This window comes from Pyrgilauda ruficollis, unplaced genomic scaffold (assembly GCF_017590135.1).
Source record: "Pyrgilauda ruficollis isolate IOZ18807 unplaced genomic scaffold, ASM1759013v1 scaffold100, whole genome shotgun sequence".
Lineage (NCBI taxonomy): Eukaryota > Metazoa > Chordata > Aves > Passeriformes > Passeridae > Pyrgilauda > Pyrgilauda ruficollis.
Window position 1 is genome coordinate 1,211,882 of NW_024508102.1, and position 26,154 is coordinate 1,238,035.

General features: G+C 46.8%; 1 protein-coding gene across 4 annotated transcripts; it reads right to left on the minus strand.

Moving 5' to 3' along the window:
• Positions 1–1,523: 1,523 nt before the first annotated feature.
• On the minus strand, positions 1,524–25,595 carry HIPK1 (homeodomain interacting protein kinase 1). 4 transcript variants are annotated; one of them, XM_041467655.1, is made up of 16 exons: positions 25,443–25,595; positions 24,229–25,306; positions 18,971–19,094; positions 16,871–16,990; positions 16,206–16,292; positions 15,204–15,388; positions 14,760–14,922; positions 14,191–14,413; positions 13,213–13,334; positions 11,518–11,652; positions 8,887–9,029; positions 8,551–8,733; positions 7,822–8,037; positions 7,324–7,562; positions 6,904–7,049; positions 1,524–5,780 (listed from the first exon to the last, which is right to left on the minus strand). In XM_041467655.1, the coding sequence occupies exons 2-16, from the start codon at positions 25,302–25,304 to the stop codon at positions 5,559–5,561; spliced, it is 3,384 nt and encodes a 1,127-aa protein (XP_041323589.1). In that variant the 5' UTR covers positions 25,305–25,306; positions 25,443–25,595; the 3' UTR covers positions 1,524–5,558. The 4 variants fall into 4 exon arrangements, with proteins under 4 accessions (XP_041323589.1, XP_041323576.1, XP_041323565.1 ...); XM_041467642.1 differs by having other exon boundaries at positions 1,524–6,044; positions 8,887–9,026; positions 25,443–25,593; XM_041467631.1 differs by having other exon boundaries at positions 1,524–6,044; positions 25,443–25,592.
• Between the last annotated feature and the right edge of the window lie 559 nt (positions 25,596–26,154).

Consider the following 26,154-nt stretch of genomic DNA (forward strand, 5'->3'; position numbering starts at 1 on the left):
AAACCTCCCCAGGACACCCACGGAGCTGAAATCTCCGTCAGGAACACGGAGAGCAGCCAGGCTGGGGAAAACTGTCACTCCCAGGCTCGGGGAGAGCCTCCTGGTCCTCCTGCCCCAAGTTCTTATTTGTGTCACTTTGTTATTTTCCTCTGAGGCTGGCAGGGAGCACTGACCAACTGAGTTTTTCCAAAATGCATTCCCAGAGAAGAAAATCCCCGTTCCAGCTCCAAGCTGCGTGCAGGGTGGGAAACACCTCCTCAGTTATTTGCTGGCAGGTGATGCACCACAGATCTGCTGTCAGCACTGTCAGTGAAGCAAATAAAAGCATTTTCCTTCTCATTCGCTGTATTTTCCTTGGGTTGCCTGACTCCTGGTAATGAGGAACGGCTGCGAGCAGCCACATCTCATTGACCCTGTGACATGTCCCCTGTGACATCAGCCAGAAAGTGGGTTTGTCCCCTGGGCAGGGACAGTGCCAGTGCAGGGGTTTGTCCCCTGGGCAGGGACAGTGCCAGGGCAGGGGTTTGTTCCCAGGGGACAGGGACAGTGCCAGGGCAGTGGGTTTGTCCCCTGGGCAGGGACAGTGCCAGGGCAGTGGGTTTGTTCCCAGGGGACAGGGACAGTGCCAGGGCAGTGGGTTTGTCCCCTGGGAAGGGAAAGGGCCAGGGCAGGTTTTGTCCCCTGGGACAGGGACAGTGCCAGAGCAGTACCAGCACCACGGGTACAGCCCCGAGCCCGTATGTACATATTTCATTTTCTGGCTGCTGACCCAGCAGCTCCTGCCTGGCCCTCAGTGACAGCTCCCCTGGGCAGAGCCATCGCTGCCAGGGGTGGGACATGGCACGTTGGTCACTGCCCTCAGCCGGGGCTGCCCGGCCGCTCGCTGGCCTTGGCACCGCTTGGCCAAGGTGGCCCAAGAGATGGTGTGGGGCAGCTCCCACAGCCCCGGGAGGGCAGGCACTCCACGGTGTCCGGCAGCTCCGGGATCCTGCGGGCTCCCTCGGAGCAGGTGAACGTGACCCTGGATCCCACCGGGAAGCTGCTGGAGCTGCTGGAGGGCCTGGAATAGGTCATGGCAGGAGGGGGCCCGCAGTGGGATGGATGGATGGACAGACACTGCAGCTCCGTGCCCTGGATGCAGCCGAGCCGGGCGGTTCTTGGGGCACCAGCCGTGGGCTCCTGGGCCGTGGGCAGGGACGGTCCCAGCAGGGTCTGATCGGAGCCGGGGCTGCGGTGCTGCAGCAGAGCAAGTGTGCCACCTAGTGCCGCTGCATCCCAAATCTGCATCCCGGATCCACATCCTGAATCCACATCCCGGATCCACATCCTGAATCCACATCCCGGATCCACACCTCGCACCCCTACCCTGGATCTGCATCCCGCACCATCAACACCTCATTCTGGATACCCCAAACCCCTCTCAGCTCCTCATTCTGGATACCCCAAACCCCTCTCAGCTCCTCATTCTGGATACCCCCAAAACCCTTTCCCACTCCCCTTAACAGACCAAGTGACCAGATGAATAGAGTACAGAAAATTAACCCTTTTTATTGATGCATTGCAATTGTTCTACATTTTTACCATATTATGTAGAAAATACTTAAAATACAAGCTACTTTGTAAAACCAAAGACAAACATTGAATCCAAAGATAAACTATGTTTTCACAATGGACCCTTCTCCCATATAGTTAGTATTAAATTTTTAAATATCTATTTCTTTTGTTAAAATGATTTTTACATACCCCCTAAGTACATCAGCAATACAAACATAGATCAGTAATTGTCAGAAACTACCTGTATCTAGCGGCTTGTAAAAAGGAAGAGCACAACCATAAAAGAAAGTTAAATTTTACACAGTAACTAGCATATCAAATACATTTAATAAAGTAGGAATTCCATTGCAATATCAAGGATTCAAGCAGAAATACTAACATTACATATAATGTACTGCTACATGTAGTGAGATAGATATAGTTCAAGCTGAATCTGAAATCACACATTATATAAAGTTTAGCAACAAACAACCATGTGGACATGCGGCACCATTCAGAAGTTTAAATAAAATTAAAAAAAAAAAGAAAGCAGGGCTGTGCCAATCCTGTCATTTAGAAGCAATTTAGTTTCATGTACTAAAAGAAATTGCTGAGTCAGAGGTAAATTACTGCATCCCATCAATTAGGTGCTAAGCAGGAAAGCCTCAGGAGTTGCCTCTGCAGGGGCTATCACAGCTGCAAATACAGGTCAGGTAAGAGAAAACTGATTGAACAGCTCAAGAATCACACAGACAAACCTAGCTGGGACCACTAGCTGGCTATCAAATATTCCAAAGGTGAATCCCAAACTAGCTGTGAAGAAGATTAAAGGATGCCAATTCCTATCCAGAGATAGCAGACTTCTCTCCAAAAATGTGTAGCAGGCTCTGACAATGAGGAGAGTCAATTCTTGAAACCAATTTGAGGCTGGATATGCAAGGGAAGAAGGGATGTGTCTCCTTAGAGCAGAACACATTACACCTAAATTGGGCATCAAGTACTGGGGCCAGACTGGGAGGCCCTGGGGTTTGCTGTGTATCACAGAGGAGTTCTGGGGTATTATTTGACAGCTTGTTCCAAATGGAGCACGTTTGGTTTTACCTACATCCTTTCCATCTCATCCTCCCTGTTCCAACACTTCTGGGAACTCGGGCAGCGGAGGAGATGACACCGTGCTTTGGGAATACATTTGATTGGGATTAATTGTGTCACAAGGTCCTCTAAATGGACATTACAAGCTGCTGTTTTTAAGGGAAAGCGGGCAAGTTCTCAAAATTATTAGCAGATTTTGCTAGAGGTCTTTTTTCTTTTTTCCTGTTAGTGAAGTGTTTTCCATGAAGTCCTATTTGTGAAACAGGGAGTTGGAGCTTGGTTTGCCTTTTGGTGGAAAGGCACAACTCTGTACCCAAGAGGTATCTCAAGGCAAGTACTGAACACAAGCAATGTCAAAAAAAGCAACAAAGTGCCTACAGCAACAAACAGCATCGTTTGCAGCAACGATGTGGCACAGCAAGGTTGGTTCTCTGACTACAAACACACTGAACATCAACGGGGGCTAATGCTACCGCCCACAGCCCTCCATCCCTCCCTAGCCCCTCCACCTCAGGCCAGTCCAGGCTTCCTTCCAGCAGGAAGGTGGGCTTGTAGAAATGGCTTGGGCATTTCTTGCCACAGCCAGGTCAGGACTGGCCTCCTTCCCACTGGGACGGAACATAAACTGGGGTTCAAGGTTAGCAAACCTCTTATTGCTGCGGTACCGCGACCGCTCGAACCAGTTTATAGCATCATCCTTTTGGACAAGATACTTTACGCGTTAGATGAGAAATAATTCCTAGTACAAGGGAGCCAAGAAAACAAAGTGTAGTCCAAAACCTGCACTGATTATCCAAAGTGAGTATTTCCTCTGAACACTAACTAGGGCTACAGCTGACAGACCTTCCCAACAACTCCACGTTAGCAGTAGCATTATAAAACTTTTTAATGGTATTATGTGCTTTACAGCAGGCTCTCTTTGGTATAAATATTCTATCACCAAGCTAGCAATATTTTACACGACACATCTGCTATTCCTGTGGGGGAAGGTAACGCTACACTAAACCTAATAAAAGTGATTGCACGTATTTAATCACTTCTGCAATATTAGACTAAAACATTCCAATGCATTCCCAGCACTACCTTATCCGAAATGCACTGACAGACACTAACAGTACATGTGCCATTTCAAGGGAAAGCTTCAAGGGGACGTCGCTTCACTGGGAACAAGAACGGAGCTGGGATGAGAGCGGTGACAGGGAGAGGGCTCTGCACCATCCTGCTGCTCTGGCTGGGGGAGCTGGGTGGGTGAATTGCTTCAATTCGACGGGGGCTTGCTGGTCCCTCGTAAGGCAAGCTCACTGTAAACTCTAGTCACACTACATCATCATTTAAGGCACTACAATAAGGGGACACACCAAACAACTCTTCATCACACATACCTGTGCAAAACAAATCCAAGGTATCCTTTCCTCTCGTGAAGCTCTACTCCTCTCTCAGTGCTACAGTGATGAGCTCTAACCATTGCATTATATCACATACATTCCAACATGAATCAATTCATTTTGGTTTAAATACAAAGGATACAACACTTCCATCCCCAGGAACGTTTAAGAATTAGACAAACACTAAGTACAGAGTTCAAGTATAATCACTACACATTTTGATTACAAAGACAAAACATTTGGGGTTAGCAGGAAGTTTTGCTTGTTATATTTTTCTAATCAATATGTACATATTTCATTTTCTGTAAAATATTAAAACACCACCAATACAAAACTTCTAAAATAGTTTTAAATTCAGTAATAAACTTTAAAATCTGGATTTTTTTTTTCCTTTTTTCTTTTTCTTTCTCTTTTTTTGTCTTGTTTTTTTTTCTTTTTTTTTCTTGCAATTCCTACATGCACGTACTGTTTACAAGTCTTATTAAGAGCGCTTTAGAGTAGCTGCTGACATATCCAGGAGGATACGCTCACAGGAGTATAAAAAGCTGTACACATCAATACAGTGATGTTTCATTGTATTTCAAATTCATCTCCCTCCTAAATGAATCACGTGAGGCAAAAAATATTAAGAAAAACAGAACAAAGCAAAGCCCTGTGCTTCTGTGAAGGAATCCAGCTCCATTATAGGGCCAGCATCTAATAAGCTGCAGAAACCAAATTTTAGAGCAATGCTGCATTATTCACTCTCAACTGGAGACAACAACAACAACACCCTGACAGAGCTGCTGAGCTCTGTCACACAGTGAGATCCTGAATACAGTTTGAACCACTTAGAAGAATTCTGCAACGAACACAACAAAAATTCAGCTGGGTTATGGAGAATTTTTGAGAAAACAAAGCAGACTCCAGGGTTTACAGGACTCCTGAATGTATTGTGTTGCTGGCATAAGGCAGCTGCCTCTACCAGTCCTTAAACAAAGCAGAGGAGTAAACAAAATACCTTTGACAGAAACATCCATGGAGATGTAATGGCTTTTCAGAACCAGCAATTTGTTAAAGACAAAGTGAATTACAGAACAGATGTCAAAATATTAAATCTGATTTTAAAACTGCCCCAGCAACGTAATGAGATAAACATGCACATTTTTAGTGGCAACGTGGATTTGTGCAAGCTGCTAAAATAGAATCTGCACATCTTTTTGTTTAAGTTACACAAGTTAAAAAAGACATCAGGATCTGTCTTCTGAGACACTGATTTGACACCCCTTTTGATTAGCACAACAGAACAATTTTAAATAAACGTGACCATGAATTTTTTTAAAAGCATCTATAAAAAGTAAGTAAAATTTTAAAAACTTAATTAGTGACCCTCGTACTGGTAACAAAGCATGCTGCTCAGTTAGTGACTGAACTCACCAGAGACATTTGGGAACAACACACAACCAGATCAGGGAGAAACACGAACCAGGCAGTCACTCCCAGGCAAAGGTTCACCTGAAATCCTCTCCGACCCCTCGGGCCCCTCGCAGGACAGCGCTTCACTGGGAACTACAAGTAGGAGTACTGGTTGATCTTGGTGGGGCTCAGCGGGTATCCAGTGTAAATAGCAGATCCTCTGGAAGCACCAATATAGGACTGGGGAGCGAACTGGTGTTGGTACTGGGCTGGGGGGACGTTGGCAGACGTCAGCAGGCTGGGCCCCACGCTGACAGGGACCTGGTGCACCAGGGTGCTGGGGTGGGCAGCGTAGGTGGTGTGGCGCGACGAGCCCTGAGGGGAGAACAAGTGGGCGATGGACGTGGTGGAGCCCAGCGTGGCAGCAGTGCTGGGGGCATAAGTGTACATGTGGGGCTGGCTGGGCAGGTGGGCACTGGCCGTGGCTGCTGCCAGGTGGGGATGCACTGGGCTGCTGTGCTGGAAGGTGTAGGGAGCCTGAGAAATCGTTGATGTGAGGGGGGCCACGTAAGCTTGCTGCCGGCGTGGGACAGCGTTGCCGTTTCGCTCCTGGGAGGCCAGCACTGTGGTTTGCTGGTTCTGCAAGGGGAGGGAGTAAATGAGGTTAGTGGTCGTGCTCAGGTGAGCAAGGGGCACCTCCATCCCCCGTGACACACCTGCAGATCCTCCCTAGTGACAGATCTGAGGAGGTGACTGCACTTTCACGGGGACAAAGGTGACACTTTTCCTCTGCAATGGGGCAAACTGCCACTCGGGGGGTACCACAGCTGGACAAGTGAGGGCAGGTCCTAGATCTGACCCAGAACTCCTCACACATCTACTCCTCTGCAGGGCTGCCCTGGTTTTAGCACCCCAAAAGCTGTGTGGTGCCCACGCCAGAAGTGAATTGCAGGGGTGACAACACTCCCTCTCCTCTGAGAGGCTGCTGCAGTGTGACCCAGAGATCCTGACACAAAATGAAGTGAAACCAGACTTTGAATTGAAACATCCAAAGATGTCGGGTGCCAAATGCTAGTTTGAGAGAGAAAGTCCAGTCTTAACCTACTGGCTGGAACTCTGTGAGGTCTAGAGAAAGGTAAAGAACTAAAGAATTTCCTCATACTGTGCCTTCAAAGTTACTCTAATTCAACAGCTGGACCTTGGTGTCACCCTCCTAAGTGGCAAGAAAGACCTGCTGTAAGTCAGGTGTGACAAGGAGCACAAAGAGAGACTATGGAGACAACCACACCTCCTTCTCCTGCCCTCTGGTACAGGAACAAATCCTGTGCCTTGAGAAACCTCCCTGTGCTCCCCACAGAGTGTGTCCTACCCTGCACCACCCCAGGACAGAGCCAGCTCTGAAGAACTACCACTTGCAACTCTTGCAAGCCAGCCTTTTTCCCTGCCTCAGACATTCCTGAAGCCCCCCCAGGCCAGCCCCAGAGGCAGGTGGGCTCACCTGGCTGAGGTTGAGGGGCTGCACGCCGTTGGTGACCACGCGGTGGGAGCGGTACCCCGAGGGTGTGATGCAGCATCCTGATGTCTGCCCGCTCACTGAGGCCACTGGCTTGCTCTTACTGCTGCTGCTGCTGCTGCTCAGGATGCCTGCAAGATGCCACAACTGACTGTTTCTGTCACAGAGACTTTGCTTTAATTACGATTTCAAATGTGACTAAGAAACCATCAGGAATGGTTACAGATCTTCCTAAATGCAGCCAAATGTAAATGAAAGGTAAATCTATCAATGACTATGAAAACAGACCAAGGCTTTCAGAACAGCAGCTGTGAAACCTAAAGCTGAGAAAGACCCACTGTGGAAAGTCCAGAACTGTGAGGATGAGTGTGTCACAGGGACAGGAGAGCACACTGAGATACCCACCTGAAGCCTGGGTGGCTACGATGCAGTCATTGAGCTGCATTTTCAGGGGTGGCACGATGATGGTGCGGGAGCTGGAGCTGTCAGCAGCAGCTCTGCTGGGCAGCTCCAGGGCCCCCCCAGTGCTCCTGAGCGAGGACAGGGGGTCTGGGGCATAGGGGCTGCTCAGGGACGAGTCCGAGTCAGGGGAGTCGTTGACGGTGACGTAGCTGATGACGTTGGATCTCTGCTTCATACCCAAACTGCAAGGGAGAAAAAAGGACAAAATACAAATGGGAAACGTTCTAGTTTTGCCCACCAGATTACAGATCTCCCTCTGGGACCTCACACCCTCCCTCCTTGTCCATTAAAACTCGGATTAACTACAGGCACAACGACACAGAGATGTGATGGGGAATATTCTGTCTTACGCAGCTCTCCTGAGCCTGCCCAGGGCTCACACACCGCGCTCCCCCTCTCCCTGATGAGCTGAGCCCAGCACAGCCCAAAGGAACACCCCACCTGGCAGGTTTGTACTTGCTGTCCTCCTCCTCGTCGGTGTCGCTGCGGATGGTGATGACACTGACAGGGGGGCTGGGAGTGTCGGGGATGACGATGGGCTGGTGCTGCTCCTGCACCGGGACCAGCACGTTGGAGGAGGACGAGGCGGAGCGCAGGGGGCTGCTCCCAATCAGAGAGTACACTTGGGTGGGCACGGGCTCCAGAGATGAGCTGGGCCTGCAGGGGAAGCACAGCAGGGTTCAGCTGCAGCTCAGAGGCTCGGACAAACAGCAGTAGGAACATACAAGAGTGAACACACACGTGAACAGAACCTCAGTGCACACGCTCAAACAGCAAAGTGCCACAGGCACAGCCCAAGGCACTCAGGGATGCTCTGAGTGGGACTGAACCACCTGGACACTGCCAGAAACTGCCACCCCTCATTCAACACTTCTGTCACTTGCACTGCTGTGGCACCAACACCCCAGGAGTGTAAAACCCCTCTGATCAGGACAGCAAAGCACTTGGCCAACCATGTCGTTGCACTCACTGAAATTAATATAATTTAAATCAGTGATGACAGCACAAAGGCTTTTTCCAAAACATCTTTAAATGCAATTGTAGCCCAATAAAGTTACACCCTCAATGCCTCTGTGATCAGAAGATACTTTTTTTCACACCAAAAGGCAACCTCCACAAACAAACTCGTGGCTTTTCTAGGACTAGGGAAGCAAGCAATGGAATCCTTACTTGGCTGTGCTCGGTGCTGGCTGCTTGTTCTTCTTTGCTGGCACATTGCTGCTCTGCTGCTGCCTCACAACATGAGCAACCCCAACATTCAGAGGCTGTGCTGTGGCCAACGTCACGTGGTTGGTCAGCAGAGATGGCTGTTGCATGAGAGTGCTGTACTGATTTCCATGGGAATGTGCATTCCTGGAGCAGAGAAGAAACAAGAGACCCAAATCCCATGACTACACTGCAGGAACCACGAGCTGCAGCGAGCCCCTGAGGGGAAGGGAGACATTGTGGGCTCTGTGATGGAGGAATTCCCACTTGGCAGGGAGCTGGAGCTCCTGCAATCCCTACCTCCAGTCAGCCAGCTGCTGGCTGCTGCCGATGGTCTCCGGGATCACGGCTGCTGGCTGGACAGAGTTGTGCAAAGCAACCCCTGGGAGCTGCTGCCAGGTGGAAGGGAGCAGGATCTGCTGGGTTCCCCCCGGCCAGGCCTGCTGCAAAACAACAAACACAGACAGAGGATCACTAGGCTTCAGTTCCTGCAGGGGCAGGCAGAGATTTGCCCAAGCAATAAATGCACTGGGGTGGATTGTTAGCTTGCAGAGATACAGCTCATCCTTGCATGTTTTCCCAAGGACAAGAAAACCAGGGGAATGAGCTTCCCCAAGGTTTTGCTGATCTCTTTTATCACTGCTGTCACCTGGAGAAAACAGTGTTTATATCGTGCTGCACATGCAGCCAGGTATTGCACTGCCAGGTGCAGGAGCAGTGCTTGGGACTCTTTCTGAACGTAAACTCACACCACTGTTCTGCTGAAAAGTCCCAAAACATGAAACCAATTTGGTCCTTTCTGCTTTTCTGCCTTGCAGAGCTCACATTGAGAGAGCTGAGATGGTGTCATTATTGTGGAAATTCAGCCACCTCAGCTGAAGCATTTAAGAAAAGCCACATTGAGAGATAATTTAGTTACATGAAGGCAGGTTCAATTCATTAATATTATCCACGTTCCTGTCCAAATAAATTTGGCAGAGTAATATTTCCATGATTTTGATAATATATGGCTTTCTCTCCTGCAGCTTAAACTGCAAAACCTGTTGTTTCAAATTCAGTATTTCTGCAAGTAACAGATCCACTCAGTACAAATAAATACCAGTTCCGAACAAGAAGCCTTCAAAGCAGAGAGCTGCTAAAACCTCTGCCAACATAAGCGGAATAATAATAATAATAACAACAACAATAACATTGAAAAAATAAAAAATAAAAAGAGAAATATGTTAAAAGTCACACCATGCGTCTTTCCAAAAGCCAACACCTGCACAAGACAAAGCAGAGAGTTTAATACAGCAAGATATAAATTCCCAATGAGAGGCAGAAATCGGGCCTTCCAAGCGACGAACTGTTTTGACAGAGGAAGGACAAAAATATGCAAAGCTTAGCAAATGGCTAATGCAAACTCAGGGGAAGCAGCAAGGGAGAAGTGTTGGAAGCACTAAAGGTGAGCAAAATCACGCCAGAGGCTCCCAGAATCCAAACAGAACTAGTCAAGTCCTCCAGAGAAAGTCAGAATGCAGGCTCAGAGTCTGGAGACAGCCGGCTCTGACCTCCACTGCTGTACAGGGGAGTTGAACCTCGAGTCCACTGCACACACACAGCAGAACAGAATTTGCCTGTTGAATCAAAGCCCAAATACACTTTGGAAAACATCACTAACAACTCACTTGTGTCCCAAGCTGTGCTATAGTCACACCCCTTGCTGTTTTTGGAGCCCAGATTGCAGCCTTTCAGCAATCAAAATTCAACAGGAGGAAAGAAGAAGCACCCCTGGGTCTGTTTAGCTCAGAGCTGTGACCAGGAGAGCCCCACTCTCCTGCCTTCCCATCCCCAGAACCAGGGAGCAGCTCACTTGGTTCACAAGAACTCAAATGAGTGGGTTTTAATTTCAGGACATGTATGACTCGAGCAAATTCCACTTCAGCAGAGGTCTCCCTCTCAGAAGAAAATGACACTCAAACTACCACTTTAAAGCAACAAGAAACAACATGGTTCACACAATGGAATGTGCTTTGAAGGACATGTGAGGATACCAGCACTTCAGTGCACTGCAATGTTTTCATAAGCTTCACTGATCTGATTCTGGAGTTTTACAATGACTTCTTTGTGGCACTTGCAAAGTTGTTCTGATGCAGGTGCCAGAATACAGAAGAGGACAATTTTGCAAACATACATTTCTTAAAGGTGTGTTCATTCCTTTCCCCCATCCTTTTTTAAAATTGTTCCAAATGACCTAAAAGCTAGCTGTTGCCATTTTGGATACTAGAGCTCACCTTTAATTTCAACCAAGAAATACATATCAACTGAAAGTATCTGTGAGGAACAGAATCTTTATCTGGATGAAGCAAGCTACGTGCGATTGGCTATAAATAACAAAAGGCCAGAAAATTATTGTCAATGTTCAACAGAGGTTAAGAGAAATCAACTGCTAGAGCAATACATTAAAGGATTTGCTGTCATTAGGGATTTTAGCCTGTGCTTAATGATCTGAAACATTTCTCCATACAAAGCAGCTTTACACGTGTTGCAAACAAAATATGGAGCTAACTTGCCAAGTAGGTCAAATTCTGGCCATCCAGGTACCTGTAGCAGAGTCAAGCTAAAGACTGATTCCTTTGTATTCCACAATCAAAAGGCAAAGATAGGAGAGTAAGTGAAGAACAAGAATGATTACAACTCTTCTAGGGTCTAGTTTAGAAGAGCTTTCAATACTAGGCTAGCAAACGTAATAGTCAATGGATCTGGATTCTTTACAGAGCCACACTAAACGTCAGAGTCAGACAGTGCTTCAGCAATGTTGGGGAGGAAAACAACAAGACATTAAGATGTAGCAAGAACACAGCCACAAGATGGCACATGCTTCCATGCCCTCTGCAAGTCTAAGTTAAAACAAAAACTCAGTTAGTGAACACAATCAAGGGAGGCAATTACCAGTACTGCAGCCGTCTGTTCGACCAGCGCCGGCCGGCCGGCTGCGCAGTTCAGGGTAAAGGGCACCGCATACTGCGGCGTGATGGTGGCTACTTGAGGATGAAGAGTTGCTACCATTAGTGGTGTACAGCTTCCCTGAAATGTAGATCAGGCAGTGAGTGAAACACACGAGCTGAGGCAGGTCAGTGCAGGTCAGTGCGTTGGGCGGCAGGGCCAGGCGAGGGGCACCGCGCCGGCGCTCTGCGGCGCGGAGGGAAGGCACCGACACCGACACACACCAACACCCAGACCCTGCATTGCTCCACAGGCACCTTCAGGGCCCCGAGGAGAGCACGAGGAACTGGGAACCTCCAGTCCAGTGACACAGTTCAAAAGTCAAAACGAGTTGGGGAAAAAATTTGGGGACAGGACCTCTCCGATGACACGGTTCAAAAGTCAAAATGAGCTGGGGAAAAATTTGGGCACGGGATGTCTCTCTGATGACACATTTCAAAAGTCAAAGTGAGCTCAGCTACTGGCTACTGGGTCCCAGAGGGCAAGTGACAGCCACGCTGCACTAGCCATGGCACAGTGGCAGCTCCCTGCACTTGCTGTCAGACCTTCAAATCCACACACAGAACTCTTGAGAAAAGGTAAACTATGGATTTCATGGAAGGCACAGCAGGTCTTTGTCATGAAAGAGCAAAGTTATCCGTGATGAAACCACCCAGACATGTATTAGTCCATCAAATGTTTAATTTAAGTTAGATTCTTGGTGTACAATTTGCACTCTTGGATTCAGGTGGGCCTTCAAATGGATTCTGCTTTTTGGATACTGTGACCTGTATCATTAATGCTAAAGAAACCAGCAATCACAGAATGCCACCTAAACATTTGGACTGAACAAACTAAACATTACTCCACTACAAGGTCTTTAAGTGCAATATGCTGCCTGAAGAGTAAAACTAACAGAGTTTGTGTTAATGCCAGCAGAAACTAAAACTAAGCAAATAAATAAAAATGCATTTAATTATAAAGGCAACTACAAATTTTCAGTGAATAAAACTTGTGAATCACCAGGCACTTATTGTACATTAAAGGATTACTTTTTGGAAATTAAAATGGGTTTAATTTATGACACATTACTAATATTTAAAACAGCATTTTTAGAATTATTTGTGAATTTTGGTATTGTATGTTGCTTAAACTGCAAACTGCACAAATAGCTATGTCATTGCCACACAATAATTCACACTAAGAATGTAACTAGCTAAGAAGGATTCAGAAATAATTTTGTTGATTTAAAGATGAAATTTTAGCATGAGTAATCTGTGTTATCACCTCTGTTTACCGGGATCTCACTTCTCACAGCAATGATTTCTCCTGCCACGTTTTTAAAGTGTAGGCAAAAATGACCAGCACTGCCTTACAGGCAGTGTCCATGCCTGAAAAATACAGCCTGTTTTTAGCAGCTGAAAACCACATATTTATTCCCATTATTAAATCAAACTCCTAAAACCAGGGAGGCACATGACATAAAATAGTTCAGACTTTAAATATTCCAGAAAAACAAAACAAAACAAGAAAATACTGTCTTAGAAGTGACCTGCATTTAACCTTTCAGTGTGTCCTGAGAACCCTCTGCACTCAGGCAGGTTCTCCTGGATGGTGGAACTGCAGCTGAGCCTATGAGGGGTTTGGGGTGGTTTTTTTTACCTGTGTGAGAACTCCAGACTGGATCTGCAGTGGCTGTGCTGCAGGTGCTTGTGGCACAATGGGGACAGCATTTTCCATCCTGACTGGGAACCCAGAATGCTTTGTAGTTGCCTGAAGTCCAGCTGTGGAGGGGACAAGACACATCACTAAGCTGCTGTACTATTTCGTTTGTTTCCAAAAATCAAATTCCTAAGTAAGGGTAGAGGATAGGGTGGGATTAAGGGATAGAAGAGCTTTGACAAAATCCCAGTAAAACAGCAGCTGAAGTAAATACTTCTGCACCCTGGGATCCTGCAGGGCCATGATGGACAGCCAGCCCTCCCCAGCTCAGCTCTGTGGAGTCTGGTTTGCAGAAACAGTGACACAGACTCCCAATTCCAACCTGCTTGAGAGAAGTTTAAAGTTCAAGCTTTACACCATCAGTTCCCATGTCACAAATAACCCTCCAGGCTAAGACAATCCAGGTACCAGCATAACTACAGAACCCTGAGGATGAACAGAGGCATGAACAGAGCTGCCTGTGCTGAGCTCACTGACCCACAACCTGTGACAATGTGCTGGTGGCAAAAACCTGCATCAGGGCTGTGAACTGAGGCTCAAACACCAGATATTTACTGCTGAGATAACAAACACAGCAAGACACACTGATTTTCAGGCAGGTCTGGCTCCTCTGTTCCCTGCTTTCTGTGGAATGCTGCTGTGTTCAGTTTGGGGGGAAAAACTGGTTGAGCAACCAGCTGGAGCCTGCAACCCAGGCAGGGAAGGTCCTGTCACCTGTTCCAGCACGACCTGGAAGGGGATCAAGTTGCCTGCACATGTCTGACCTGGTTCTGCACCTCCATCTGATGCAAGAGCCCCGTGTGACACCCACAGAGAGCTCTGCTCTAGTCAGGCTTTTCTCAGTTTAGTGCAAATCACAACGTGTCCTGCCTTAACTGGCTGAAACCACAGCATCACACAAAAGGGTTCTTGGCTTACTTTGAAAAGCAGGGGGACAAACAATGAAGGTTTGCTGGAAGGGGTCTGTCTGTGTGCAGATCTGGGTGGTGCCAGGCTGCAGGGAAACGCTCTGCTGAGCCACTCCTGCCACTGGGGCTGCAGAGGATGGGTACAGGGCAGACTGGTAGTTGAGCAGGGAGACGTCTGAGTTGGCCAGGGAAAGAGTAGCAGCAGCAGTGGAATTGGAAGCCAACACACTGGCCTAGAAAAACAAACAAAAAATCACTTATCTCCTGTAATTTTATCTCTGTTATAAAACAAACAACGGGAACCATCAATATAAAACTAGGAGGAAAGCACCTGGAAAATGTTTGAGGTAAAAGGTTTAAGACAACACAGAACAAAAAACATGAATTGCACCCAATTAACTTATGCTGCTGAACTGACAAATCTTCAATACACAAAGAGGCTCCTTGGCCTGAGTTTTGGAAAATCAGACTTTGAGACAAGACAAGAATTTTGAGAGCAGTTTAAAATTTGGCCTGAAGGCACCAAATCAGCCTACTCCATGTCTTTGATTAGGATAAAACAGGTGAAAGATGCTATACCTGGTTGTGTACTGTGTTGAGCTGGTTGTTAAAGCTCATTGTCAGGTTTGTGCTTGTGTTAGGAGCAACGTGAGTGGTGAAAGGGCTCTTGATCTGATTCACTGTATCATACATGTTCACCCTTCTCTTGCAGATCTCCATGTTCTGAAAGCAAGATTTCACACTGCAACAGAATGACAGAAGGAAAACATCAGATTTGTAAAAACAGGACACAGATGTGACAGATTCCCAACTTTATGCACGTGCTTTAGGTTCTTTTAAACCAACAAAGAATGTCCTAAAACATGAAAAGGAAGCTTATGAACATTCCATTCCTTACACATGCCATTGCTATTTTCAGATCAGCCAGGAACTGCAGAAAATAGCCCTGACAGAAAGCTGGGAAGTGCTGCTCTGTGATTCCAGCAAATCCTGAAACAAAACAACCCATCCAAGGGAGCTTACTGGTTACTGTGGGGGAAGTCCAGCAGATGTGCCATTGTAACAAACGAATGGTTCAAAGTCTTCAGTGGAGTAACTCTCTTATCTGCATCAATTGTCAACATTTTCTTCAACAAATCAATGTATTCCCTTCGGTCAGCCTTCTCTGCCAACATGTCGGTCCCTTCTAAGTCTGTAGACATATTCACCTGGAAAATCACACGGGAGCAGTTCACACGAGCATCAAATGAACTGCTGCCTAACAGTTCAATAAATGTCACATCACACAGAAATTGTTATTAAGATTTTCTGTCTCTTAGCCAGATCAATTTCAGGTATTACAGTGCTAACACACTGCCTCTCCCTTGCTCGTTCTAGGAGAGAAAGTCAAACTTGCACTGGAATTCTCTTCTCAACAGGGAGTTGGGTCTACTCAAAGGGACCACCAGGCTTCATTCTCCACTCACTGGCAAAATGCCCTCATGTTTTGAGGGAATCTATAAGGGACTGGCAAGCCAGAATGATTCCACCTTCTCTGCACAGATGTAACCTGATGGTAACAGCTACAAAAGCGACAGAAAATTGATATTTAAGGCCTCATGATATTAAAACCAGATATTCCTTCATTTTACCTCTAAAGAGAGAATGAAAATAAGAATGATCTGTAGTTCTTGTCACTATTTCCAAAGTCTAGTAAGAGGTTTAATCCTACAAACACATTTGAAGGGGCTCAGCTCTCCTACTGCTCTACTACACTAGGAACAGGCTGGGCACACTCCTGCTAACACACTGAGGCATAAGATAACACAAAACATTGCAAACAGGTTCATAATTAACATTTTGACTGATTTCTGATGCAAACTGGCACCACTGTAAACCTCCATCAGTGCTCTGAACTGGCAGTGGAAGAAGACTGGCTGCTCCAGCATAGGAGCCTCATTTTTAGAGATCCCCCCAAAAAATGAAAGTTACTTAATTAAATGTGGAAAATTAATGAGTTATCTGTGTCCCAAGATCCCCACCCACCTGCGCCATATCATCCAAACAGTTGAATATATATTTCCGAGCTTCTTTTGATTTTATTCCTGTTTCCAACTCATGTTCTTCTGGGGTCTACAAAGGAACACATTAGTATAAACTGAGATATTGAGTATTGATCAGGAAAAAGCAGTAAGAAATTGCTGAGGCAGATGATCAATTGCTGCTTTCAGACACACCAGGAGGTCAAACCAAAGAGCCCTGGGATCCCATTCCCTCAGCTGGAAAGATCATTCATTGCAAAGCTGAATTAACAGCAGGATGACTTCATTTCAAGGCTGCCTTGGGTAGTGCATTAGCCAAAAGAACTGAAGGTTTCTGATTTAGAAAGAGGCTATAAATATTTTAAATCCCTCTTCTACAAAGAAGAAAGCCAAAATTCCCTTCTTTTTGCTGCTCAAAGGCAAATCAGGCCTAAATCCCATTCTTTCCTGTCCTCTGCCAACCCATAACCAGACAAACTAACAAACCCATCACAAAATACTCCATATTTTACTGGCTGCATCATCAGGAGATGACAGCAGACCCCAGCCAGCCACGCTCCAAAGCCAATCCTCACTCAGTGTTTGCACAGCACGCCAAGACTGGCTGGGAATTTCTATCAAATCCTCAAGGAACAAAAAGAGAATTGGGGATGGGAGAGACAGACAAACCTTGAGCCTCCACAGTGGGTATCCCAAATTTGGATCTCTGTTAAAAAACCTGCTTGTTTTCGTTCCTGCACTGAGAAGATACTCCGCTGGAAGGCCTTGAGTTTGTGAAATGTAACGAATCTAGGAGAGAAAATGACAAAAGTCAGGACTCCCATCATAAAGAATTCACAGCTAACGGGGTAATCAACAGCCAGGTTTGTTCACAGCTAATAGGAAATTACCTGTAAAAAAAAAAAAAAAAGACTGCCCAGATATGCCACACTGCAAAATTAAAGGGACCATCTCAAGTATTTATAAAGCCACTTTTGCAAACACTCAGAAATTTTATATTTTAAATGCATCTTTCTTATTTTAGGGAAATATTTTTTGCTAATGTGTATGCAAGCAGACTGTAGGCTTTTAAGACATTAAACAGTGTAAGAAACACATATTTTGAGGGAAAAATACCACAGAATTTATAATGTATGTATAAATAATTAAAGGCATGATTATCCAAGCAACATTGCTGTGCTTGCCTACACAATATGCTAGGCACACAACTTCAGAATAACATCATGGCAAAGCTCTCACTGACCAAGAAACCAAGACCAAATATCCTCAAACACATTTAATATACTTATTTTTACACGTTAAAAAAAATGGCTCAGAATTTTGGAAGATGCACCTGAATCCTTGTGATGGTATTGATAAGACACTGGTAAAGAGATAACAAATAAAGAGGTATGCTCAAAAGGAAAGAAAAGAGCAAATGCATAAAAAACTCCACAGTGTTAAGGTAACTATGCCTTAATCAAAGCATCAATTACAGATCCTTTACAGATAATTAGCATTTCTTATTTGCCAAGCTCCTGCTATGGCACTGTGCCAAAACAGGGCACTGTCACAGCCTGTGATCACATGAATTTATGGGCTCACTTTTCAGTTAAGCCAAGGTGGATCCAAGTGTCTGCACGTGGATATTTCTTGTACCTACACAACAGTTCAGGTAGCAGTTCTATTTTTACAGGACATAACTTTTGCTTTACTGCCAAAGGGTGTTTAAAAAAATAGCTGTAAATCCCATCCCAGCCCATGAACTCATTCCTGGAGAGGTCCTCTCACAAGTTCCACCTCAACTTTCACTTGCTGCTGCAGAATCTCAAGAAACATGAAAGCCAAGTCATCCTCAGTCTTCAAGGGAAATTCAGACATCAAAACGAACCCCATGAAGTCACACCTCACAGAGGGCTGCAAAATCCTGTCATTAAGCAATGGAAAAAGCAGCTCCTCCCCAGCCACCTACACCAGCAGATAAGGTTCTCAGAATAACACAAAACTCAGTGCACAAGGAAACCACCAGGCCCTACCTCAGCTACTTTCTAACTCATTCTGCTCATTAAGGTACCACTGTGTTTCCTTTGGAAATTTACAGTGCTGGGAAGACACATGTGAGACATTTAGTAAGTTTTCATGTATTTTATCACATAAGGAAAACCATACCAAGCACTGCAACAAGATCCCACCATAAAAACCCCAGTGGAAAAGCTACTCTGAAAAAAAACCCCTTTCATAGAATTTTGTCCTTTTATAGGCACTGACTAGGCCAGGTAATAATGCCAAGTATCCACAGAAAGGACTAATTAGTTCAAGATGCCTCTCAGAGTCTTGCCCTTGGATTCCAAAGACAGCTTGAGGCTCACACTTTGCATAAAAACTGAGGCTTGCTGTAGGTATTAACAGGGCAGGAATGATAGGCTTGCTTTGTCCCCATATGGAAAAACTGTCCTCATGGTGAAATTACAGAGGGTGTTTCACACCAGGACACACACACCTCGCTTCTGCTTTGGCAGGAAGGTCTTTCAACAGCTTTTGGGTTTGGAAACCAGGGGTTAACTGCAAATTGGCCCCTTTTTTTGGACAGGATACACTCAGCTCAAGTGAAAACACACAGAACTCTGTGCTCCCTGCCCAGAGACAATGGGAATATCACGAGAGAAAATGAGCTCAGACAGCAGCAATGTGCACAAATCAAAGCTGATCAGGACACGGGGGGTTCAGGAGGGTCTGAACACAGAAAATCAAGGTTTCATGTGAAGATCCCACATCCCCCAGTGCTCTCACCTGGTCGTACTCAGATGCTCCTGGATACAGAGGCCAGCCCAGAAACAGCTCAGCTATGACACAGCCCAGTGACCACATGTCAATGGCTTCACAGAACGGCAAACCCAGGATGATCTCAGGAGCTCTGGTAAGGGAAAAGGAAAGGAAAGGCCAAAGTCAAATCTTCTCCTCTGAAAGCTGCATTTTTCCCCTGTAAACCACTCTGGGTAAAGCCCCTCCATACACAAGTAAATCTGTGTGAATATAAATTATCCACTCTTTAAAGCAGATGTTGTTTCCTTGGGTGGCCTAATGGATCCCAAGCCTTTTTTCACTTATTTGGATTCTTTAATTGCCACGGTGCCCCCCAGCTCCTAGGAGGCCTTTATATCACAGTTGCATAGTTACTCCTTGAGTAATCAGTTTAATTACACTTGACAGCATGTGAGGTGTCCCTGAGACAGCACACAGCACCACAGAATTATGGAGAGACCTTCAAGATCATCCAGTCCAGCCTATCCTAACAGAATTGGGAAGAAAAGCTCTAGCAAAGAGAGACTTTTCTAGGAGGAGGTCTTGAGACCCCAGGTAAGCAGCTGCAAGAGGCTGCCTGCTTCATGTGGGAAAGAAGAGCACGTGCAGAGCCAGGAAAAGGAGCTCCTCAGAGAGCAGCTGGGTTTCTATCAGCAGGTTTTCATGCTCAGAGAGTTTCGAGTCTAAAATGGACGCAGAGAGCCCAGCTGGAGGTTGTGTTTCAGGTTTCTGTGCACCCAACCACACCTAATGCAAAATGTACCTGTCTGGCCCAGCCTTTACGGGGAGGTGATAAAAAAACCTCACACTCCAAGCAGGGTTTGCTTCTCTAACAGGTTGGAATTTCAGGGAGATTTGTGTTTGGAGCTGACTCATAACACAGAAGGATGTTTTAGTACAGCTCTTCACCTACAGAGAGTTCTGAAACAAACTCAGGCTGTTCAGGCAGGAGAAATTCTGGTCCTACATTTGCATAGAGTACAAAACCCCAGGTGCTGCAAAGCCCAGGTGAGCTGCTGTGGGAATTTACCCTGGAAAGTACAGGAAATACAAAAGCCTTGACCTTCATTATGAATAACTAGCACAAGAGCAAAGGAAGACAGAAAAGCCCTAAACTCCAGGCTATCCATTTCCTGGTCATGCCCCAGGGCTTGTGTGGCATTTCTGGTGTTACACTATGGATACTTACAGTTGTTAAAAAAGGCTCTGAAACCAGCTCTAATCCCTCTACTGAATTCTAAAAGCCAGGGCTTGCATAATGTACAGGTGTCAGTAAATTTGCCACTCACCCTCCTCGACTCCTCAGCCTCCCAATTGTTTGTCCATGGCAAGAAGTGACTCCCCAATTAATCACCCCTTGTGCCATGGTGACACAAATACACCTTTGTTTTAGCTGTCTACACAGGTGTTTCCAAAAGAGAGGCACTCAGCCCAGCTGCTCAGGCACAGGGCACCTGAGAAAGCACAAGATCAGAAAAAGCCAGGCTGGATGGAGCTTGGAGCAAGCTGGGATAGTGGAAGGTGTCCCTCCCATGGTAGGGGTGGGATGAGATGAGCTTCAAGCTCCCTTCCAACCCAAACCAGCCTGGGATTCTGTAAAAAAGATAAACAGCTGAACCAGCTGCCTGTTACAGTGAGGTCACATTTATTCTTTATTACCCAGATTTTATTATGTCTGAGCCCCCAAAACCAGAGCCATGATACACCTTCAGTAATCAGAAGAATAGATTGTTCAAGCTATGACATAATGACACTCTCCACTCAACACTGATCTGTTTCTACCTTCTTGTTTGGCTGCTCTTGGCAGTTGTTGACTTTGGAAAGGTTTCTCACATGTGAAAATATAAAATGATTGTGCAAGTACAAGCAGTAGCTGATATTTGAATGCTGACTCTCCTGCCAATATTTATATTTTAAGGAAATATGCTAGAATTTCTACACGTTAAGAGGTGCAAACCAGAGGAATCTCTTTCTTCACAAGTAGAAAAAGTACAATTCATACATTTACACAGGAGCCCCCCTTACCATTACTTTATGGGACATCATCAGCAAACTGTACTGCCCCTCTTTATTATCCTGATGCAGGAATTTCAGATTCAGAAAGGACCCAGAGCTGTCATATAAGGCATGCTGCACTTGGACTGGCAAACAAACTAAAATATAGTTGGCTTGTGGAATATGCAGAGCATGCTAACCCTTCTCTAGTGTGCTAAAACCCCCCACCAATCCCAATGGAAATAGAGATTGGTGGCAGTTTGCTGGTCTTTCACTCCAGGATGGAATAGACTCACATACTCCTAAATCTCAATACCATGATGATAGCAAGTTGAAGTCTTGTATTTTATTCCTTGCAACTAAATAAATGAACTTCTCATGAGCCACCTGATTTCATTCTGATTGCAGGACAGGGCTGGGAAATCAGAATTTCTCTCATCTCCTTTTACACCACTGCAATTAGCAGCCTTATGAGATGTGAGCTGAAGCAGGACAGCAGGCAGAGGTCACTTCCATAGCTGCTCTGCCTGAGATTAAAGTGATTTTACCATCTTAAGCTCTTTGAAATAAAATCAACAGCACTCTTTGCACAGATGCTTGCCAAGCACTGCCTCCCAAAGCTGACAAATACACTCAGGCACTCTCAGAGGAGAAAGGACTCACAGCAGCCCCAGAAAACTGCAAGACTCCCTGCCAGCATTTCCAAACACCCCATGTTTACACCTGTGCCTTGGGATGGTGGGAACACAGAGCCTGGGCAAGTGCAGCAATGCAGGGAGCAGCAGGGCCAGCTCAGAGCTGGATTAGCAGAGTTAGACTTGGCAGCAGGCGCTGCTGCTCCCCAGGCCAGCATGGCTGGGACAGAAGTAGGTCATGGAGCCCAAAGCAGAGGTGAGAAATGGATACTCCTGCACTCTGCAGCTCCCCCAGTGCTCAGGGCCACCTTCTCATGGCCCAGATTGTCCAGTCCCACAGTCTGGGCTCCACACTGGCCCACAGGCAGCACCAGGAGGCAGGGAGCTGAGTAAAACTCCCAGGATGGCTGCACTCACATTTAACACAGGACACGAGCAAACCCTGCTCTGTACAGCAGGGAGATCAGGGATTTTTTATTTCTGCATGCTGTTTCCTTCCATTGTTCATCCTCCCCAAGAACAAAAGCAACCTGAGGATGGTAATCTTGTTTTCAGGTGAGAATTACTGCAAAAACATCCCAAAACTGCCACAGAAATTGTTCACTGCAGAGAGCTGATCTACTCCTACTCCATGATGGGCTTCAGAGCCAAAGGATTCTTCATGGGCATTCTACTCACTCTTTGAAGTGTGAGCAGTAGAATTGCCCCTCCTGAGTGGGGTCAGGCAGCAGAGGCAGCAGCAGTTTCTGTGGAAAAGGATCCCTTTAGGTTCCCAAGTGTCAGTAACAGGGATTGAAAGCTAAAAGGTGAGCACTGAGAAGTTTATTTTTAATGGCTGACAGAGAACCATATGAAGAATTGGTCCATGCTCTTTCATTAAACACAGCATTGAAAAAAAATCCAACTTGGAACTCATCTGAACACTAATTTAATGTGAATATGGGTAAAGCAATCCAGCTCTCCCACAACGAGCAGGTTTCTGCGCCATCTCTGTAAATTCCTAGATTATGGATTTTACTAATCATCACCATTAGACTAATTACATATCACTAAATACTAGATTTCCACATCACAGCCAAGCAGACAGTCCAACGCCACCTAATCCCAGGTTGTTTGCCTTTCTGGCAGTCAGTCACCCCAGGGAGCTGGAAGGGGCTGGAGTCCAGTGCCCCACACACACATGGAGCAGGAATTTCCCTCCCTGCAGCCCCTGGAAGATTCTTATCACCCCTCACTGCTTTTCCTCAGCTAAATCTGTTTTCTGAGATACCAGAAAATGGAGAGCACCATGGGCCTCCCCAGACTGCTTTGCTGACACATGTGGCAAGTCAGATAGAGCAGATTCTTGACCAGTGGTCACCTCTTTCCATGCAATAACAACAAAACTGATGATGTATTTTAGAGAGTGAGCATTTTTCCAGAGCTGTGGTGCACAGGGGACAACTGCACTACAAAAAAACCAGAAACATACCAATCAATAGTTTAGAATTGGAAAGATTGCTCAGCTTGTTGGCACCAAAGATCATGAGCAATGGATTAAGAAAAGTCTGTACCAGATGAAAGGAATGTCATGGAAAGCTGGTACTGGGTGTTAGAGTTAAAAAGAAAAACAACACAAAAACAAAGGGAGCAGGCACACAGGGAGCATGAGGGATGAACAGAGCAAACCTACAATAAGCCAGGCTTTAAAACTGAAGTGAGCAGCCAGGGAAGACATCAAACAGGGCAGAGACACAGGGTGGGGCAGAGTGCCTCAGTCCTGTCTGGTCCCAGCTGGAAGGACTAGATACTAGTTCTGAGTTCTGCGTCAAGTGAGCTCACATTCCACCCAAAGCAACCCTGACAACACAGCACAGACTCTTCACGGCCCTTTGAAGCCAGAAGTTCTCTCTGCATCCATTTATTGAAGACTGCTGCTACTTAAATTCCAATATACACTTAACAGAGCCAAGCCGGAGGAATGATTGAAAGAAACAGCACAGCTTGCTTTACGTACAGTCTCTGAGTTTTAACGTTTCTGGCCATAATTTATTTTTAATTCTTGGGCAGGAGTAGGGTAGAAGACATCTCTACATGTTGCTAAGGGAAGCAGAGATCTTTCTCATCACTGCTCTAAGGGGGGTGCAGGTCTCATGAAAGCATGACTTAGCCAGGGTTGACACAGGAAGTCATGTGCTCCTGAAGGGGGTTCAGACAAAGATGAAGAACCAGAAGAAAGAAAGCAAATAGAAATTGGCATCCCTTTGACTTCACTCCTTTCTAAATGTCCAAGGTTAATGGACTAGCTTCAGCTCACAGCAGACAACCACAAATGCACTACTTAACACTTCTCCAGTTGGCCACTTCATAGTGTCACAAGCCAGTGGACAGGATAAAATCAACTAAGTGCACCGATCTGGGGGGGAAAGGAAGGTGCTGGGCTGCAGATTAGGCCACCCTTGCAAGGCAGACATTCTATTTATTTACATGCAGCTTTCAGAAGAAATCTCCAGGAAACATGCAGAGCTGATCATTTCCTGCTGCCCCTCAGCTGGGGTTAGACAGGAAAGCTCAGTGTCTGCAGAAGGAACCCCCAGCAGGACCAGCCTGACCTGGCTCAGGGAGGGCAGTGCTTACCTGTAATACCGTGACTGCAGGTACGTGGAGCACACGGCCTTGGACACGTGGCTGGCTGACCCAAAGTCTATCACCTTCACTCTGTAGGGCTGGCGTGCAGGATCCACCAACATGATGTTCTCTGGCTTCAAATCAGCGTGGATCAGACCCAAGCTCTTCAGCTTCATCAAGGCAGTTGCCACTTGCTGCAGGATGGGCCGGATGTATTTCAAGGGCAACGGACTGAACTTGTTTTGCTTTAAGAAATCATATAAGTTCTGTTCCAGCATCTCAAAGACAAGGCATGTATGATTCTTGTGTTGAAAGCACTCGTAGGAGCGGACAAAGTTGTACTCGTCGGCATTCTCGCTGCTCAGGCGAGACAGGATGCTCACCTCGATCTGGCCCTGCCGGGCGTAGGAAGGGTGGTTCTTCAGGATTTTGATGGCTACAATCTCCTTCGTGCTACGTTTCCAACATTTCGCCACCTGCCCGAACGTCCCTCGTCCCAGGAATTCCAAGACCTCATAGCTGTTGGTCATAGAGCACAGGATCTCATGCTGGACCAGCTGATAATCTCCCTCCCCGCTGGAGCTGCTGCTTTTCGTGGTGACCGTGGTGGTCGTGGCCGCAGCTCCCACCGCAGGTCTGTTTTGCAGCATGAGAGGTGGATGTTCCTCAATGATCTGCACGCTACCGTTGCTGTCAACCTCTTCACTTTTCCTTTTTAATCCACATTTTTGGTATGGTTCCAGCAAAGAAACGTTGCTCCTGTGGGTGAGGGTCTGGCTGCTCTGGAAGGACGCTGTGGCGCTGCTGCCGGTGCTGTCGGCCGCGGTGACCACGATGTGCTCAACGGAGGGAGCGGGGAGAAGGAGGTTCTGGTCGTAGGCAGGGATGCTGAAATTGGCTACCTGATGAGAGGAGCTGGCTTGCCCTTGAGCTGCTGGGAGGTTTTTGCTGTGGGTATAATACTTGTCACTACTGCTCTGTCCTGAAACATCCCAGACAGACGGCTCCACTTTCAGTTTCTTGGCACTGCAGAAGGCACTCGAGGATACTGACGGAGGGGAGAACACCTGCAGCTGTGAGGCCATACCTGGAAAGGAAGAGGAGAACTCATAAGGGGCAGCAGGTTGGGATGGACAACATCCTTTATCTGCACCAAACCCAGAATGACCAAAATCCAGTGTTCTTCTGAGCACCATGTGGTGCCCACCACTGAGGAAGGGAACCTCTGTAAGTGCTGCCCTCAGGGCATCACCGAGCAGGCTGTGCAGTGGGATTACTGCATCTGAGAAGCACACGGCTCTTTATCCAGCTCTCTAAGGGCTACAGGAGTCCCAGGACACGACAGGAATCACAGAGTCAATTTGGTTGGAAAGACCTCTGAGATCATCGAGTGACCAAACACAACCCTGTCACCCAGACCGGAGCGCTCAGTGCCAGTTGCTCAAACACCTACAGGGCCGGTGACTCCACCAGCTCCCTGGGCAGCCCGTTCCAGTGTCTAACGAGTGAAGAAATTCCTCCTATTGTCCAACCTAAACCTCCCCCGGCGCAGCTCAACGCTCTGTGCTCTCGTCCTGCCGTTCGTTACCCGGGAGAGGAGCCCGACCCCCACCTGGCTACACCCTCCTTTCAGGGAGTTGCAGAGAGCGATAAGGTCACTCCTTTGCCGCCTTTTCTCCAAGCTAAAAAAAAAAAACAAAAAACCCCAGCGCTGGAGAAAACAACGCCGAGGATGGGGGGAGCGCAGGAAGTGGGAAGCCCCCGCGAGGATTACGATCCCGTGGCCGGGCCTGTTTCCTAGGCACTGTAAAAACACAGCCGGTGGGAAACCCAACCCCGGCAGGCCCAGCCTCCCCCCGCCGCGCGGCCCGGAAGGCCGGGAGCGGAGCCCGCGGGGAGCGGAGCCCGCCGGGCCGGGCCGGGCCGTTACCGGGG